The sequence below is a fragment of the Chlorocebus sabaeus genome, chromosome X, assembly GCF_047675955.1.
Source record: "Chlorocebus sabaeus isolate Y175 chromosome X, mChlSab1.0.hap1, whole genome shotgun sequence".
Classification (NCBI taxonomy): domain Eukaryota; kingdom Metazoa; phylum Chordata; class Mammalia; order Primates; family Cercopithecidae; genus Chlorocebus; species Chlorocebus sabaeus.
In genome coordinates, this window is record NC_132933.1 from 85,803,168 (window position 1) to 85,819,839 (window position 16,672).

The following is a 16,672-nucleotide window of genomic DNA, read 5'->3' on the forward strand; positions in this document are numbered from 1 at the left end:
TTCAACCTAATGTTGGAATCTCTAGCCTGAGTGATCAGGCAAGGAAAAGAAATAAAAGGTATCTAAATTGGAAAAGAGAAAATCAAATTGTCCCTCTGTGCAGATAATATGATCTTATCTAAGGAATAACCTATAGACTCCACCCCAAAATTATTAGAAATGATAAACAAATTCAGTAAGTTGCCAGATACACAATAATCATACAAAAATCAGCAGTGTTTTTATACACTAATAATGAACTAGCTGAAAAAGAAATTGGGAAGACAATCCTATTTATGATGCTTAAAAAAATAAAATACTCAGGAATAAATTTAATATAGGAGGGGAAAGACCTTTCAATGCTAACTAGAAAACACTGATGAAAGAAATTGAAGAGTGAAAAAACAAATGTAAAGCTACCCCATGCTCATGGATCAAAAGTAGTATTGTTAGAATGGCCGTACTACTCAAAGCAATCTATGGATTCAATGCTATCCCTGTCAAAATTCCAATGATGTTCTTCGCAGAAATAGAAAAGTAATCGTCAAATTTGTATGGGACCCCAATTAGTCAATGCAGTCCTCCATAAAAAGAACAAAATTGGAAGCATCACACTGCCTGACTTCAAAATATACTACAAAGCTATAGTAACAAAACCAGTGTAGTATTGGTATTGAAAATAGACACTCAAACCAATGAAACAGAATAGAGAAAACAGAAATAAGGTAATGTATTTACAGCCAACTCATTTTTGAAAAAGGTGCCAAGAACATTCATTAGGTAATGGATACCTTCTTCAATAAAAGAGCCCGGGAATATTGGATATTCACATGCAGAAGAATAAAACTGGTTGCCTATCTCTCACCAATATAAAAATCAATTAAAAATATAATGCAACTTAAACATAAAATCCAAACTGTAAAACTACTAGGAAAAAAAGTATGAGAAATGCTTCAGGACATTGGTCTAGGCACAAATTTTATGGCTTCCAAAGCACAGACAAAATAATCAGACAAAAGGGACTATATTAAACTGAAAAGCTTCTTTGCCACAAAAATAAACAATCAACAAAGCTAAGAGACAATCTGTGGAATAAGAGAAAATATTTCCAAACTCTTCATCTTACAAGAGACTAATATCCAGAAAATACAAGGAACTAAAACAACTCAACAACAGTCATCATCATCATCACCATCATCATCATTGTATCATAATCTCATTAAAAATGGGCAAAAGACCTGAACAGACATTTTCAAAAAGACCACACAAGTGACCAACTGGTATATACAAAAAATGCTCAACATCTCTAATCATAAGAAAAAGGCAAATCAATACCACAATGAGATATCATCTCACCTAATTAGAATGGCTGTTATCAAATAGAGAAAACATAACAAATACTGGTGAAGATGTAGGAAAAAAAAGGAATCATTATATACTGTTGGTGGAAATGCAATTTAATACAGCCATTATGAAAAAAACAACACAGAGGTTTGTAAAACACTAAATATATAATTACCACATGATCCAGCAATCTCGCTACTGAGTATTTAGCCCAAGGAAAGGACATTAGTATATCAAAGGGATTCTTGCACCCTCATAATTTTCAGCACTATTGACAATAATCAAGATATGAAATCAACCTAAGTGTCCATCAATGGATGAATGAAAAAAGAAAATACGGCATTCATACCTGATAAAATGCTATTCAGCTATTAAAATGAAGGAAATCCTGTCATTTGCAGCAAAATGGATGAAACTGCAGGTTAAATGAAATAAGCTGAGCAGAGAAAGAGAAATATCACAACTTCTTAATCATTTGTACGAGCTAAAAAAGTTGTTTTCATGAAGGTAAAGAATAGAAAGATGGTTAGTAGAGAATGGGAAGTGTGGTGGAGGATGAGAGAGGTTGGTTAATGGTTGCCAACATACAGTTAGATAGAATAAATAAGATCTGGTGTTTGATAGCAGAGTTGAGTGACTCTGTTTCCAATATATAAAATGATAAATGTTTGAGGTAATGAAGATCCTAAACACCTTGATTTGATCATTACAGATTAAATGCATATATCAGAATATCACATATAGCCCACAATATGTATAGATGTATCAATACAAATAATAAATTTAGCATTGGTTAAATGTTTTATTGTATGACACAGACTGTTCTAAATGCCTTATGTATTGATACATTTAATTATAAAAAAGAACATATGATTTATAAATCATTCTACTATAAAGACACATGCACATGTATGTTTATTGCAGCACTGTTCACAATAGCAAAGACTTGGAACCAACTCAAATGCCCATCAATGATAGACTGGATAAAGAAATTGTGGCACATATACACCATGGAATACTATGCAGCCATAAAAAAGGATGAGTTCATGTCCTTTTCAGGCACACGAATGAAGCTGGAACCCATCATTCTCAGCAAACTAACACAAGAACAGAAAACCAAACACCACATATTTTCACTCATAAGTGGGTGTTGAACAGTGAGAACACCTGGACCCAGGGAGGGAAACATCACACACCGGGGCATGTCAGTGGGGTGGGGGCAGGGGAGGAGTAGCATTAGGAGACATACCTAATGTAGACGACAGGTAAATGGGTATAGCCAACCACCATGGTACGTGTATACCTTTGTAACAAACCTACACATTCACACATGTATCCAAGAACTTAAAGTATAATTTTTAAAAAATTAAAAAGAATATGTGATTTAGGATTATTTCTTAGACTGCACATAATATTCTCAATGTAGCTGCTCTTTTATTTTACACAAGAATAGGATGGTAGTGTCCAAGGGAGGTAATGTGCTGTTTTTAAATTTTTTTCAATTATCATCCTGAAGGAGAGCGCTCACTGACATATATCTTTGTAAATTGGCTGTTTTGCTACCTGCAAAGTTTGTATTTAAGCAGCAAGCACTATTTCATACAATTTATAAAAACACTAAGATGTGCTCTGGGTAACAGATTGTTTTAATACATTTTTAGTGTAAGATTTCAAACACTTTTTTTTTTAATTTTTATTCTGAAATTTTCAAATGTGAAGAAAAGTTTAAAGACACTGAGTGAACATCTGAACACCTCTACCTCTTTGTGCATATTCTCAGACTCATCAATGGCTAACACTGTAGCCACTTCGTGTTTTCTCTGCTCTTCCTCTCTCTCTCTACTTATATATATACACACACACACGTGTGTATATGATTATATATATACACATATTTATGTATATATACACACATATATGTATATATACACATATATACACACATTTATGTAATTTACAAATTTGCATGATGTTCATATTTAATTTTTTGATAAACCATTTGAAAATAAGTTGCAAGCATCACATGTTATACCTAAATAATTCAACATACACCTCTTACAAATAAAGACATGCCTTATATAGCCACAATATCATCACCGCATTGTGTGAATATCTTGTTTGTCAACAATGTTTTGCCTGCCAGTTTTATTACCTATTGGTGATAATGAATGACTAAATTAATCATACAGTAGAAGTGGTAGAATGGTGATTTTGTATGCCCTCAACATTTCTTAGTAAAGAAGAGTACTCTACCACCACATACACATATTTAAAAAAAATTAACCTTCCTCTCCCTTTTCCACCTTTTTTTAGGTTAGCAATATGAACTCATCGATTTCAAAAAAAAAAAAATAATAAGGTGTTATATACACTTACACTGATAATCTTTTAATGATAAAATTGTCCAATATTTGTCTAGTAAAATTCCTTAAACTTGACTCCTGTTTTTTTTTTAAATAATTCCATTAGACTTCTAAAGTTTTGGCTCTAGTCCCTGACTCCCAGAGAGCACTTCTGGACCCACCTGGGGACTGGAGGAACTTGCTGCCCTGAAGGTAAGGTCACAGACCTTCCTGGCATTGCTACCTGTTGACTGTAGAGTCCCAAATCCTTGGGTGAACAAAGAAAGCAGCCAGGGAGTGGTTACAGTGGGTTTTGGGTTGAACTCAGTGTTGTGCTGGCTTAAGGTGTGACACAATGCAGACCTAGTGGTGACAGCCACAGAGGTGCTTGTGTCACACCACCCCCAGCTTTATTTAGGTGGCTTATAACAGAGATAGAGACTCTGTATGTTTGAAAAAAAGTGAAGGATAAAGAACAAGGGTATCTGCCTGGTAATCCAGATAAATCTCCTGGACCTCGTAGAAGACCATCAAGGTGGTATCTCTATGAGTCTGCAAGAACCACAGTGTTACTGGGCTTAACATGCCCCCTAAAGGAGATAAAGTGTCGATCACAGTATTTGAGTCTTTCAATATCTGGAAAGCCTTCCACAGAAGGATGGCTACAAATAAACCCAGACAGTGAAGACTACAATACATAACTCTTCAATGCCCAGATGCTGAAGAACATCAACTAGCATCAACACCATCCAGGAAAATATGACCTCACCAAAGAAACTAAATAAGGCACCAGGGACCAATCATGGACAAAGAATATATGTGACCTTTCAGATAGAGACTTCAAAATAACTGTGTTGAGGAAACTCAAAGAAATTCAAGATAACACAGAAAAGGAATTCAGAATTATATCTGATAAACTGAACAGAGATTGAATTTATTCAGAAGAATCAAGTAAAAATCCTAGAGTTGAAAAATGCAATTGGCATACTGAAAAATTCGTCAGAGAACTTTAATAGCATAGTTGATCAAGCAAAAGAAAGAATTAATGAGACTGAAGACAAGGTATTTGAAAATACACAGTTGCGAGACAAGAAAAGATAATTTTTTAAAAATGAATCTTGCATGCAGAATCTAGAAATTAGCATCAAAAGAACAAATCTAATAGTTATGGACCTTAAAGAGGAGGTAGAGAAAGTAATGTGGTAGAATGTTTATTCAGTTTGATAGTAACAGAGAAATTCCCAAACCTAGGAATGACAGAGAACTTTTCAAACCTATTGATAAATATATCAATATTCAAGTATAAGAAGGTCATAGAACACCAAGCAGATTTAACCCAAAGAAGAGCAAAGAAGTTTGAATAATCAAACTCCCAAAGGTCAAAGACCAAAAGGGATCCTAAAAACAGAAAGAAAAGCAGAAAAAAAAAAGAAAAAAGAAAAGAAACAAATAACATGCAATAAAGCTTCAACGTGTCTGGAAGCAGACTTTTCAGTGGAAACCTTAAGGACCAGGTGAGAGTGGCATGACATATTTAAAGTTCTAAAGGAAAAAAAACCTTTTACTATGGAAGAGTATATCCAGTGAAAATATTATTCAAACATGAAGGGGAAATAAAGGCTTTCCCAGACAAACAAAACTAAGAGATTTCTTCAATACCAGACCTGTCCTACAGAAAATGCTAAAGAAACTACTTTGATTAGAAAGAAAAAGACATAATCATCTGAAGGTACAAAACTCACTGATAATAGTAAGTACACATAAAATCACAGAAAATTAAAACACTAACTGTGGTGTGTAAACTACTCTCATCTTAAGTAGAAAGAATAAACAATGAACAAATAAAAAATAATAAGTAGAACAACTTTTCAAGACATAGTCAGCACATAAAGATATAAATACAAACAACAATAAATTATAAAGAAGGAGGATGAACTTAAGACTTAAGAGTTTTTATTGTTTTCTTTGCTTTTTTTTGTTGTTTATGCAAATAGTGGTGTTAGCAGGTTTAAAAAATGAGCCATAGGATAGTATTTGCAAGTCACATGGTAATCTTGAACCAAAAAAATACACAATCAATATACAAAAAAAATAAAAAACGATAAATTAAATCATATTACCAGAGAAGATTTGCTTAACTGGAGAAAGATAGGGAAAACAAGAAGCAAGTGAAGACCATAAAACATCCAGAAAACAAAAAATAGAATGGCAAGAGTAAGACCTTACTTATCCATAATAACATTGAATGTAAATCAATTAAACTCTCCAATCAAAACACATAGATTGGTTAAAAGAGTAAAAAAACAAGACCCATTGAAATGAACGTCAATACAAGAAATGAACGTCAGACCTTGCCTGCACCCTCCCGGAGCCAGCAGTTTTTCAAGTACCCAGCATCCAGCGAGATGTGCAGAGCACCAAGGGAGGGGACATGGGCAGAGCAATGGTGGCCAGGCTTGGGCTGGGGCTGCTGCTGCTGGCACTGCTCCTACCCATGCAGATTTATTCCAATGAAACAACTGTTGTAACAGTTTCAAGTAACTCCTCCCAGAGTACTTCGACTGCCCCAAATCCAGCTAATGCCACCATCAAGGCGGTTGGTGGTGCCCTGCAGTCAACAGCAAGTCTCTTTGTGGTCTCACTCTCTCTTCTACATCTCTACTTGTTAAGAGACTCGGGCCAAGAAACATCTTCTAAACTTCTCCATCTTCTAAACCCAATCCAAATGGCATCTGGAAGTCCAATGTGGCAAGGAAAAACAGGTCTTCATCGAATCTACTAATTCCACACCTTTTATTGACACAGAAAATGTTTAGAATCCCAAATTTGATTGGTTTGAAGAACATATGAGAGGTTTGACTAGATGATGGATGCCAATATTAAATCTGCTGGTGTTTCATGTACAAGATGAAGGAGAGGCAACATCCAAAATAGCTAAGACATGATTTCCTTGAATGTGGCTTAAGAAATATGGACACTTAATACTACCTTGAATATAAGAAAAGTAATAAAGGATGTGATTTTGGAATGGAGATTCAGTTTTCATCTGGTTCATTAATTCTATAAGGCCATAAAACCGGTAACATAAAAAGCTTCCATGATTTTATTTATATGTACATTAGAAGGAACTTCCAGGTGTTACTGCAATTTCTCAACGTGTTGTTTCAACAGTACTAATTTAATGCTGATATATTCTAGATGAAGTTTTACATTGTTTAGCTATTGCTGTTCTCTTGGGAACTGAACTCACTTTTCTCTTGAGTCTTTGGATTTGACATTGCATTTGACCTTTTATGTAGTAATTGACATGTGCCAGGGCAATGATGAATGAGAATTTACCCCCGGGTCCAAGCATTCTGAGAAACTCTTGATTATCCTCATAGAGCCAAATGGTAGGCATTTCCTATCACCTATTTCCATTCAACAAGAGAGCTACATTCATTTAGCTAAACAGATTCCAAAGAGTAGAATTGTATTGACCCATTCAGTATGATATTGGCTGTGGGTTTGTCATAAATAGCTCTTATTATTTTGAGGTACGTTCCATCAATACCGAATTTATTGAGCGTTTTTAGCATGAAGGGCTGTTGAATTTTGTCAAAAGCCTTTTCTGCATCTATTGAGATAATGATGTGGTTCTTGTCTTTGGTTCTGTTTATATGCTGGATTATGTTTATTGATTTGCGAATGTTGAACCAGCCTTGCATCCCAGGGATGAAGCCCACTTGATCATGGTGGATAAGCTTTTTGATGTGCTGCTGAATCCGGTTTGCCAGTATTTTATTGAGGATTTTTGCATCGATGTTCATCAGGGATATTGGTCTAAAATTCTCTTTTTTCGTTGTGTCTCTGCCAGGCTTTGGTATCAGGATGATGTTGGCCTCATAAAATGAGTTAGGGAGGATTCCCTCTTTTTCTATTGATTGGAATAGTTTCAGAAGGAATGGTACCAGCTCCTCCTTGTACCTCTGGTAGAATTCAGCTGTGAATCCATCTGGTCCTGGACTTTTTTTGGTTGGTAGGCTATTAATTATTGCCTCAATTTCAGAGTCTACTATTGGTCTATTCAGGGATTCAACTTCTTCCTGGTTTAGTCTTGGAAGAGTGTAAGTGTCCAGGAAATTATCCATTTCTTCTAGATTTTCCAGTTTATTTGCGTAGAGGTGTTTATAGTATTCTCTGATGGTAGTTTGTATTTCTGTGGGGTCGGTGGTGACATGGATAGGAAGAATCAATATCGTGAAAATGGCCATACTGCCCAAGGTCATTTATAGATTCAATGCCATCCCCATCAAGCTACCAATGACCTTCTTCACAGAATTGGAAAAAATTTCTTTAAAGTTCATATGGAACCAAAAAAGAGCCCGCATCTCCAAGACAATCCTAAGTCAAAAGAACAAAGCTGGAGGCATCACGCTACCTGACTTCAAACTATACTACAAGGCTACAGTAACCAAAACAGCATGGTACTGGTACCAAAACAGAGATATAGATCAATGGAACAGAACAGAGTCCTCAGAAATAATACCACACATCTACAGCCATCTGATCTTTGACAAACCTGAGAGAAACAAGAAATGGGGAAAGGATTCCCTATTTAATAAATGGTGCTGGGAAAATTGGCTAGCCATAAGTAGAAAGCTGAAACTGGATCCTTTCCTTACTCCTTATACGAAAATTAATTCAAGATGGATTAGAGACTTAAATGTTAGACCTAATACCATAAAAATCCTAGAGGAAAACCTAGGTAGTACCATTCAGGACATAGGCATGGGCAAAGACTTCATGTCTAAAACACCAAAATCAACGGCAGCAAAAGCCAAAATTGACAAATGGGATCTCATTAAACTAAAGAGCTTCTGCACAGCAAAGGAAACTACCATCAGAGTGAACAGGCAACCTACAGAATGGGAGAAAATTTTTGCAATCTACTCATCTGACAAAGGGCTCATATCCAGAACCTACAAAGAACTCCAACAAATTTACAAGAAAAAAACAAACAACCCCATCAAAAAGTGGGCAAAGGATATGAACAGACATTTCTCAAAAGAAGACATTCATACAGCCAACAGACACATGAAAAAATGCTCATCATCACTGGCCATCAGAGAAATGCAAATCAAAACCACAATGAGATACCATCTCACACCAGTTAGAATGGCGATCATTAAAAAGTCAGGAAACAACAGGTGCTGGAGAGGATGTGGAGAAATAGGAACACTTTTACACTGTTGGTGGGATTGTAAACTAGTTCAACCATTATGGAAAACAGTATGGCGATTCCTCAAGGATCTAGAACTAGATGTACCATATGACCCAGCCATCCCATTACTAGGTATATACCCAAAGGATTATAAATTATGCTGCTATAAAGACACATGCACACGTATGTTTATTGCGGCACTATTCACAATAGCAAAGACTTGGAATCAACCCAAATGTCCATCAGTGACAGATTGGATTAAGAAAATGTGGCACATATACACCATGGAATACTATGCAGCCATAAAAAAGGATGAGTTTGTGTCCTTTGTAGGGACATGGATGCAGCTGGAAACCATCATTCTCAGCAAACTATCACAAGAACAGAAAACCAAACACCGCATGTTCTCACTCATAGGTGGGAACTGAACAATGAGATCACTTGGACTCGGGAACGTGAACATCACACACCGGGGCCTATCATGGGGAGGGGGGAGGGGGGAGGGATTGCATTGGGAGTTATACCTGATGTAAATGACGAGTTGATGGGTGCAGCACACCAACATGGCACAAGTATACATATGTAGCAAACCTGCACGTTGTGCACATGTACCCTACAACTTGAAGTTTAATAATAATAAATAAATTAAAAAAAAAAAAAAGAATTGTATTGACCGTGACTAATTTCAAAATGCTTTTATTATTATTATTTTTTTTAGATGGAGCCTCACTTTGTCGCCCAGTCTGGAGTGCAGTGGCGTGATCTCAGCTCAGTGCAACCTCTGCCTCCCAAGCTCAAGCAATTCTCCTGCCTTAGCCTCCCAAGTAGCTGGGATTACAGGCACCTGCCACCATGCCCGGCTAATTTCTGTAATTTTACTAAAGACAGGGTTTCACCATGTTGCCCAGGCTGGTTTCGAACTCCTGACTTCAGGTGATCCACCTGCCTCGGCCTCTCAAAGTTCTGAGATTATAGGCTTGAGTCCCTGCGCCTGGCCATCAAAATGCTTTTTATTTCTGCATATGTTGAATATTTTTTACAATAAAAAAAAATGATCTGTTTTGAAGGCAAAATTGCAAATCTTGAAATTAAAAAGGCAAAAATGTAAAGGAATCAAAACTGTAAATCAAGTATTTGGGAAGTGAAGACTGGAAGTTAATTTGCATTAAATTCACGAAAACTTTTATACTCTTTCTATATATATACTTTTTTTTCTTTAAAAAGTAATTGTGGATCAGAATAGCCACATTTGGAACACTTTTTGTTATCAATCAATATTTCTAGATAGTTAGAACCTGGTCCTAAGCCTAAAAGTGGGCTTGATTCGACAGTAAATCTTTTACAACTGCCTCGACACACAGAAACCTTTTAAAAAATAGACACTCCCTGAAGTCTTTTGTTCACATGGTCACACACTGATGCTTAGATGTTCCAGGAATCTAATATGGCCACAGTAGTCTTGATGACCAAAGTCATGTTTTTCCATCTTTAGAAAACTACATGGGAACAAACAGATTGAACACATCTGAAGCTACGGTGTGTGTGAATGAACACTCTTTTGCTTTATTCCAGAATGCTGTACATCTATTTTGGATTGTATATTGTGTTTGTGTATTTATGCTTTGATTCATAGTCACTTCTTATGTTATGGAATTGATTTGCATTGAATACCAACTGTAAATAAAAAGAAAGAAATGGCAAAAAAAAAAAAAAAAAGAAAGAAATGAACCTTATCTATAAAGGCATACATAGACTGAAAATAAAGAGATCAAATGATATTCCATACCAATGAGAACCAAAACAGAGCAGAAGTAACTGTATTTATGTCAGGCTAAATAGATTTCAAGACAAAGTCTATAAGTAGATACAAAGAAGTTCACTCTATAATGATAAATAAGTAAATTTAGCAAGAGAATATAACAATGTCATTATAAGTTTTATTTAATTTTATTTGAAGTTCAGGGGTACAAGTGCAGGTTTGTTATGTAGGTAAACTTGTGTCATGGGTTTTTTTTGTATAGATTTTTTCATCCAGGTATGTTTTTCCCTTTTTAAAATTACTTTTCCGTAAGTTTGGGGGGTACAGGTGGTATTTTGTTACATGAGTAAGTTCTTTTGTAGTTATTTGTCAGATTTTAGTGCACCCATCATCACAGCAGTATACACTGCACCATATTTGCAGTATTTTATACCTTGCTCCCACCCCTACACTTCTCCCCAAGTCCCCAAAGTCCATTGTATTATTCTTATGCCTTTACATTCTCATTGCTTAGCTTCCACATATCAGTGAGAACATGTGATATTTCATTTTCAATTCCTGAGTTACTTCACTTAAAATAATTATCTCCAGTCTCATCCAGGTCACTGCAAATGCTGTCAGTTCATTACATTTTATGGCTAAGTAGTATTTGATCACATATATACACCACAATTTCTTTATTCACTTGTTGATTGATGGGCAGTTGGTTTGGTTCCACGATTTTGCAATTGTGAACTGGGCTGCTATAATCATGTGTGTGCAAGTATCTTTTTTGTATAGTGGCCTCTTTTCCTCTTGGTAGATACTCAATAGTGGGATTGCTGGATAATATGTAGTTCTGTTTTTAGTTCTTTAAGGAATATCCACACTGTTTACTGTTTTCCATAGTGGCTGTACTAGCTTACGTTCCCATCACTTGTAGAAATGTTCCGTGATCACCGCATTCACACTGACATTTACTGTTTTTTAAATTTTTTGATTATGGACATTCTTCTGGGAGTAAGGTGGTATTGCATTGCATTTTTATTTGCATTTCCCTGCTCATTAGTGATGTTGAGCATTTTTTCCATATGCTTGTTGCCTGTTGTAATTGTTTTTGAGAATTGTCTATTTAGGTTCTTAGCCCACTTTTTGATGGGATTGTTTGTCTTACGAATTTTTTTAAGTTCATTGTAGATTCTAGATATTAGTCCTTTGTCAGAAGCATAGCTTGTGAAAACTTTTTCCCCCTCTGTGGGGTTCCTGTTTAGTCTGCTGACTTCCTTTTGATGTGAAAAAGCTCTTTAGTTTAATTAGGTCCCAGCTATTTATGGTTTTTGTTTGTCTTGTGTTGCATTTGCTTTTCAGTGTTTGATCATGAAATTCTCAGCTAAGCCAATGTCTACAAGGGTTTTTACAATGTTATCTTTTAAAATTTTTAGTGTTTCAAGTCTTAGGTTTAAGTCCTTAACCCATCTTTAGTTGATTTTTGTATAAGTTGAGAGATGACTATACCATTTCATTCTCTCACATGTAACCAGCCAATTATCCCAGCATTATGTTGAAAAGGGTGTCCTTTCCCCACTTTATGTCTTTTGTTTGATTTCTCAAAGATCATTTGGCTGTAAATATTTGGGTTAATTTCAGGGTTCTCTATTCTGTTCCATTGGTCTATGTGCCTATTTTTATATAAGTACCATGCTGTTTTTGTGACTATGGCCTTATAGTATAGTTTAAATTCAGGGAGTTTGATGCCTCCAGATTTGTTCCATTTTTGCTTAGTCTTCCTTTGGCTATGTGGGCTCTTTTTTGGTTCCATACAAAGTTTAGTATTTTTTTTCTAATTATGTGAAGAATGATGGGGGATATTTTAATGGGGATTACATTAAATTTGTAGATTGCTTTTGATAATATGATCATTTTCACAATATTGATTCTACCCATCTATGAGCATGAGATGTGTTTCCATTTTTTGTGTCATCTGTGATTTCTTTCTGCAGTGTTTTGTAGTTTTCCTTGTAGAGTTCTTTTGACTCCTTGGTTTGGTATAATCTTAAGTTTTCTTTTCTTTCTTTCTTTTCTTTTTTTTTTTTTTCTGCTGTGGTGAATGGGGTTGAGTTCTTGATTTGATTCTCCACTTGGTCGCTGTTGGTGTATAGAAGAGCTACTGATTTGTGTATATGAACCTTGCATCCAAAAAGTTTGCTGAATTCTTTTGTCAGTTCTAGGAGCTTTCTGAAGGATTCTTTAGGATTTCCAAGGTAAACAATCATCTTGTGAATAAACAGTGACAGTTTGACTTCTCTTTACCAATTTGAATGCCCTTTATTTTTTTCTCTTCTCAGATTAATCTGGCTAGGACTTCCAGTATTTTATTGAAGTCGAGTGGTGAGAATGGACATCCTTTTTTTGTTTCAGTTCTTGGAATGCTTTCTACATTTCCCCATTTAGTATTATCTTGGCTGTGGGTTTGTCATAGATGGCATTTATTACTTTGCAGTATGTCCCTTATATGTCAATTTTGCTGAGAGTCTTAATCATAAAGAGATGTTGAATTTTGTTGAATGCTTTTTTCTTCATCTTATGAGATAATCATGTGAATTTTGTTTTTAATTATGTTTATGTGGTGTATCACATTTATTGACTTGCATGTGTTAAACCATCCCTGCATCCCCGGTATGAAGCCCACTTGATTATGGTGGATTACCTTTTTGATATATTGTTGGATTTGATAGTTAATATTTTGTTAAGTATTTTAGTATCTATGTTCATCAAGGATATCTGTCTGTAGTTTTCTTTTTGGTTATGTCCTTTCCTGGTTTTGGTGTTAGGGTGATGCTGGCTTCATAGAATTAATTAGGGGTGGTTCCTTCTTTCTCTATCTTGTGTAATAGTGTCTTAAAAGATTGGTACCAATTCTTTGAATATCTGGTAGAATTCAGCCATGAATCCATCTGGTCCTCAACTTCTTTTTTTGTTGGTAATTTTGTAATTACCATTTTAATCTCACTGCTTGTTATTGGTCTGTTCCGTGTATCTAATTCTTCCTGAGTTTTCCAGGAATTTATCTATCTCTTCTAGATTTTCTAGTTTATATGCATAAAAGTGTTCATAGTAGGCTTGAATGATCTTTTGTATTTCAGTCGTGTCAGTTGTAATATCTCCTTTTTTGTTTCTCAGTGAGGTTATTTGGATTTTCTCTCTTCTTTTCTTGGTTACTATGGCTAATGGTCCATACATTTTATTTATCTTTTCAAAGAAGCAGCTTTTTATTTCATTTATCTTTTGTATTTTTTGTTGTTGTTGTTTGTTTCAATTTTATTTATTTCTGCTCTCATCTTGGGTATTTCCTTTCTTCTCCTGGGTTTGGGTTTGGTTTGTTCTTGTTTCTCTAGATCCTTGAGGTGGGACCTTAGAATGTCAGTTTGTGCTCTTTCAGTCTTTTTTATGTAGATGTTTAGGGCTGTGAACTTTCCTCTTAGCACTGCCTCTGCTGTATCCTAGAGGTTTTGGTAGGTTGTGTTATTACTGTCATTCAATTCAAAGAAATGTTTAATGTACATATTGATTTTGTTTTTGACCCAATGCTCCCTCAGGAGCAGGTTATTTAATTTCCATGTATTTACATGGTTTTTAAGGTTCTTTTTCTAGTTTACCTCCAGTTTTATAACATGGTGGTCTGAGAGAGTGCTTGATACAATTTCAATTTTCTTAAATTTATTGAGGCTCATTTTATGGCCTGTCATATGGTCTACCTTGGAGAAAGTTCTATGTACTCTTGAATAGAATGTGTATTCTGCAGTTTTTGGAGGAAATGTTCTGTATATAGTTTTTAAGTCCATTTGTTCCAGGGTATACTTTACACCCATTGTTTCTTTGTTGACTTTCTGTCCCAATGATCTGTCTACTGCTGTCAGCAGAGCATTGAATTCCTCCACTATTATTGTGTTGCTGTCCATCTCATTTTGTAGGTCTATTAGTAATTGTTTTATAAATTTGGGAGCTCTAGTGTTAGGTGCATGTATGTTTAGGATTGTGATATTTTCCTGTTTGACAAGGCTTTTTACCATTATGTAATGTCCTTCTTTGTCTCTTTTAACTCCTGTTGTTTTAAAGTTTGTTTTGTCTGATATAAGCGTAGCTAACCCTGCTCGTTTTTTGTCTCTATTTGCATGAAATGCCTTTTTCCATCCCTTTACTTTAAGTTTATGTTAGTCCTTATGTGCTAGGTGAGTCTCCTGAAGGCATGAGATAGTTGGTTGGTTTCACGTAGGTATTAAGCCTAGTAATCATTTGTTGTTTTATCTTGATTCTCTCTGTCCTCCCACTCTCCACCCTCTGAAAAGCCTGTGTCTGTTGTTCTCCTCTATGTGTCCATGTGTTCTCATAATTTAGCTCTCAGTTATAAGTGAGAACATGCAGTAATTGATTTTCTGTTCCTGTTTTAGTTTGCTAAGGACAAAGGCCTCCAGCTCCATCCATGTCCCTACAAAGGACACAATCTCATTCTTTGTTATGACTACATAGTATTCCATGGTGAATATGCACCAATTTTTATCCATTCTATCATTGATGGGCATTTGGGTTGATTCCAAGTCTTCGTTATTGTGCATGGTGCTTCAATGAACATACACATCCATGTGTCTTTGCGATAGAATACGTTATTTTCCTTTGGGTATATATCTACTAATGAGATTTCTGAGTTAAATAACATTTCTGTCTTTAGGTCTTTGAGAAATGTCCCCCCTGTCTTCCACAAAGGTGGAACTCACTTACACTCACACCAACAGTATATCTTTTTCTCCTCAACTTTGCCAGGATCTTTATTTATTTATTTTATTATTATTATTATTATCTATACTTTAAGTTCTAGGGTAGATGTGCATAATGTGCAGGTTTGTTACATATGTATACTTGTGCCATGTTGGCGTACTGCACCCATCAACTCGTCAGCACCCATCAACTCGTCATTTACATCAGGTATAATTCCCAATGCAATTCCTCCCCCATACCCCCTCCCCATCATAGGCCCCGGAGTATGATGTTCCCCTTCCTGAGTCCAAGCGATCTCATTGTTCCGTTCCCACCTACGAGTGAGAACATGCGGTATTTGGTTTTCTGTTCTTGTGATAGTTTGCTGAGAATGATGCTTCCCAGTTGTATCCATGTCCCTACAAAGGACACAAACTCATCCTTTTTTATGGCTGCATAGTATTCCATGGTGTATATGTGCCACATTTTCTTAATCCAGTCTGTCACTGATGGACATTTGGGTTGATTCCAAGTCTTTGCTATTGTGAATAGTGCCGCAATAAACATAAGTGTGCATGTGTCTTTATAGTAGCATGATTTATAATCCTTTGGGTATACACCCAGTAATGGGATGGCTGGGTCATATGGTACTTCTAGTTCTAGATCCTCAAGGAATCTCCATACTGTTTTCCATAATGGTTGAACTAGTTTACAATCCCACCAACAGTGTAAAAGTGTTTCTATTTCTCCACATCTTCTCCAGCACTTGTTGTTTCCTGACTTTTTAATGATCGCCATTCTAACTGGTATGAGATGGTATCTCATTGTGCTTTTGATTTGCATTTCTCTGATGGCCAGTAATGATGAGCATTTTTTCATGTGTCTGTTGGCTGTATGAATGTCTTCTTTTGAGAAATGTCTGTTCATATCCTTTGCCCACTTTTTGATGGGGTTGTTTGTTTTTATCTTGTAAATTTCTTTGAGTTTTTTTGTAGGTTCTGGATACTAGCCCTTTGTCAGATGAGTAGATTGCAAAAATTTTCTCCCATTCAGTAGGTTGTCTGTTCACTCTGATGGTAGTTTCTTTTGCTGTGCAGAACCTCTTTAGTTTAATGAGATCCCATTTGTCAATTTTGGCTTTTGCTGCCGTTGCTTTTGGTGTTTTAGACATGAAGTCCTTGCCCATGCCTATGTCCTGAATGGTATTACCTAGGTTTTCTTCTAGGGTTTTCATGGCATTAGGTCTAACATTTAAGTCTCTAATCCGTCTTGAATTAATGTTCATATAAAGAGTAAAGAAAGGATCCAGTTTCA

The 16,672-nt window shown here is 35.7% G+C and overlaps 1 protein-coding gene across 1 annotated transcript; it reads left to right on the forward strand.

The window, feature by feature from the left end:
• The first annotated feature begins 6,096 nt into the window (after positions 1 to 6,096).
• On the forward strand, positions 6,097 to 6,447 carry LOC119622502 (signal transducer CD24-like). The gene has a single exon (XM_073013111.1). The coding sequence runs from the start codon at positions 6,097 to 6,099 to the stop codon at positions 6,445 to 6,447; it is 351 nt and encodes a 116-aa protein (XP_072869212.1).
• The last annotated feature ends 10,225 nt before the right edge of the window (positions 6,448 to 16,672 follow it).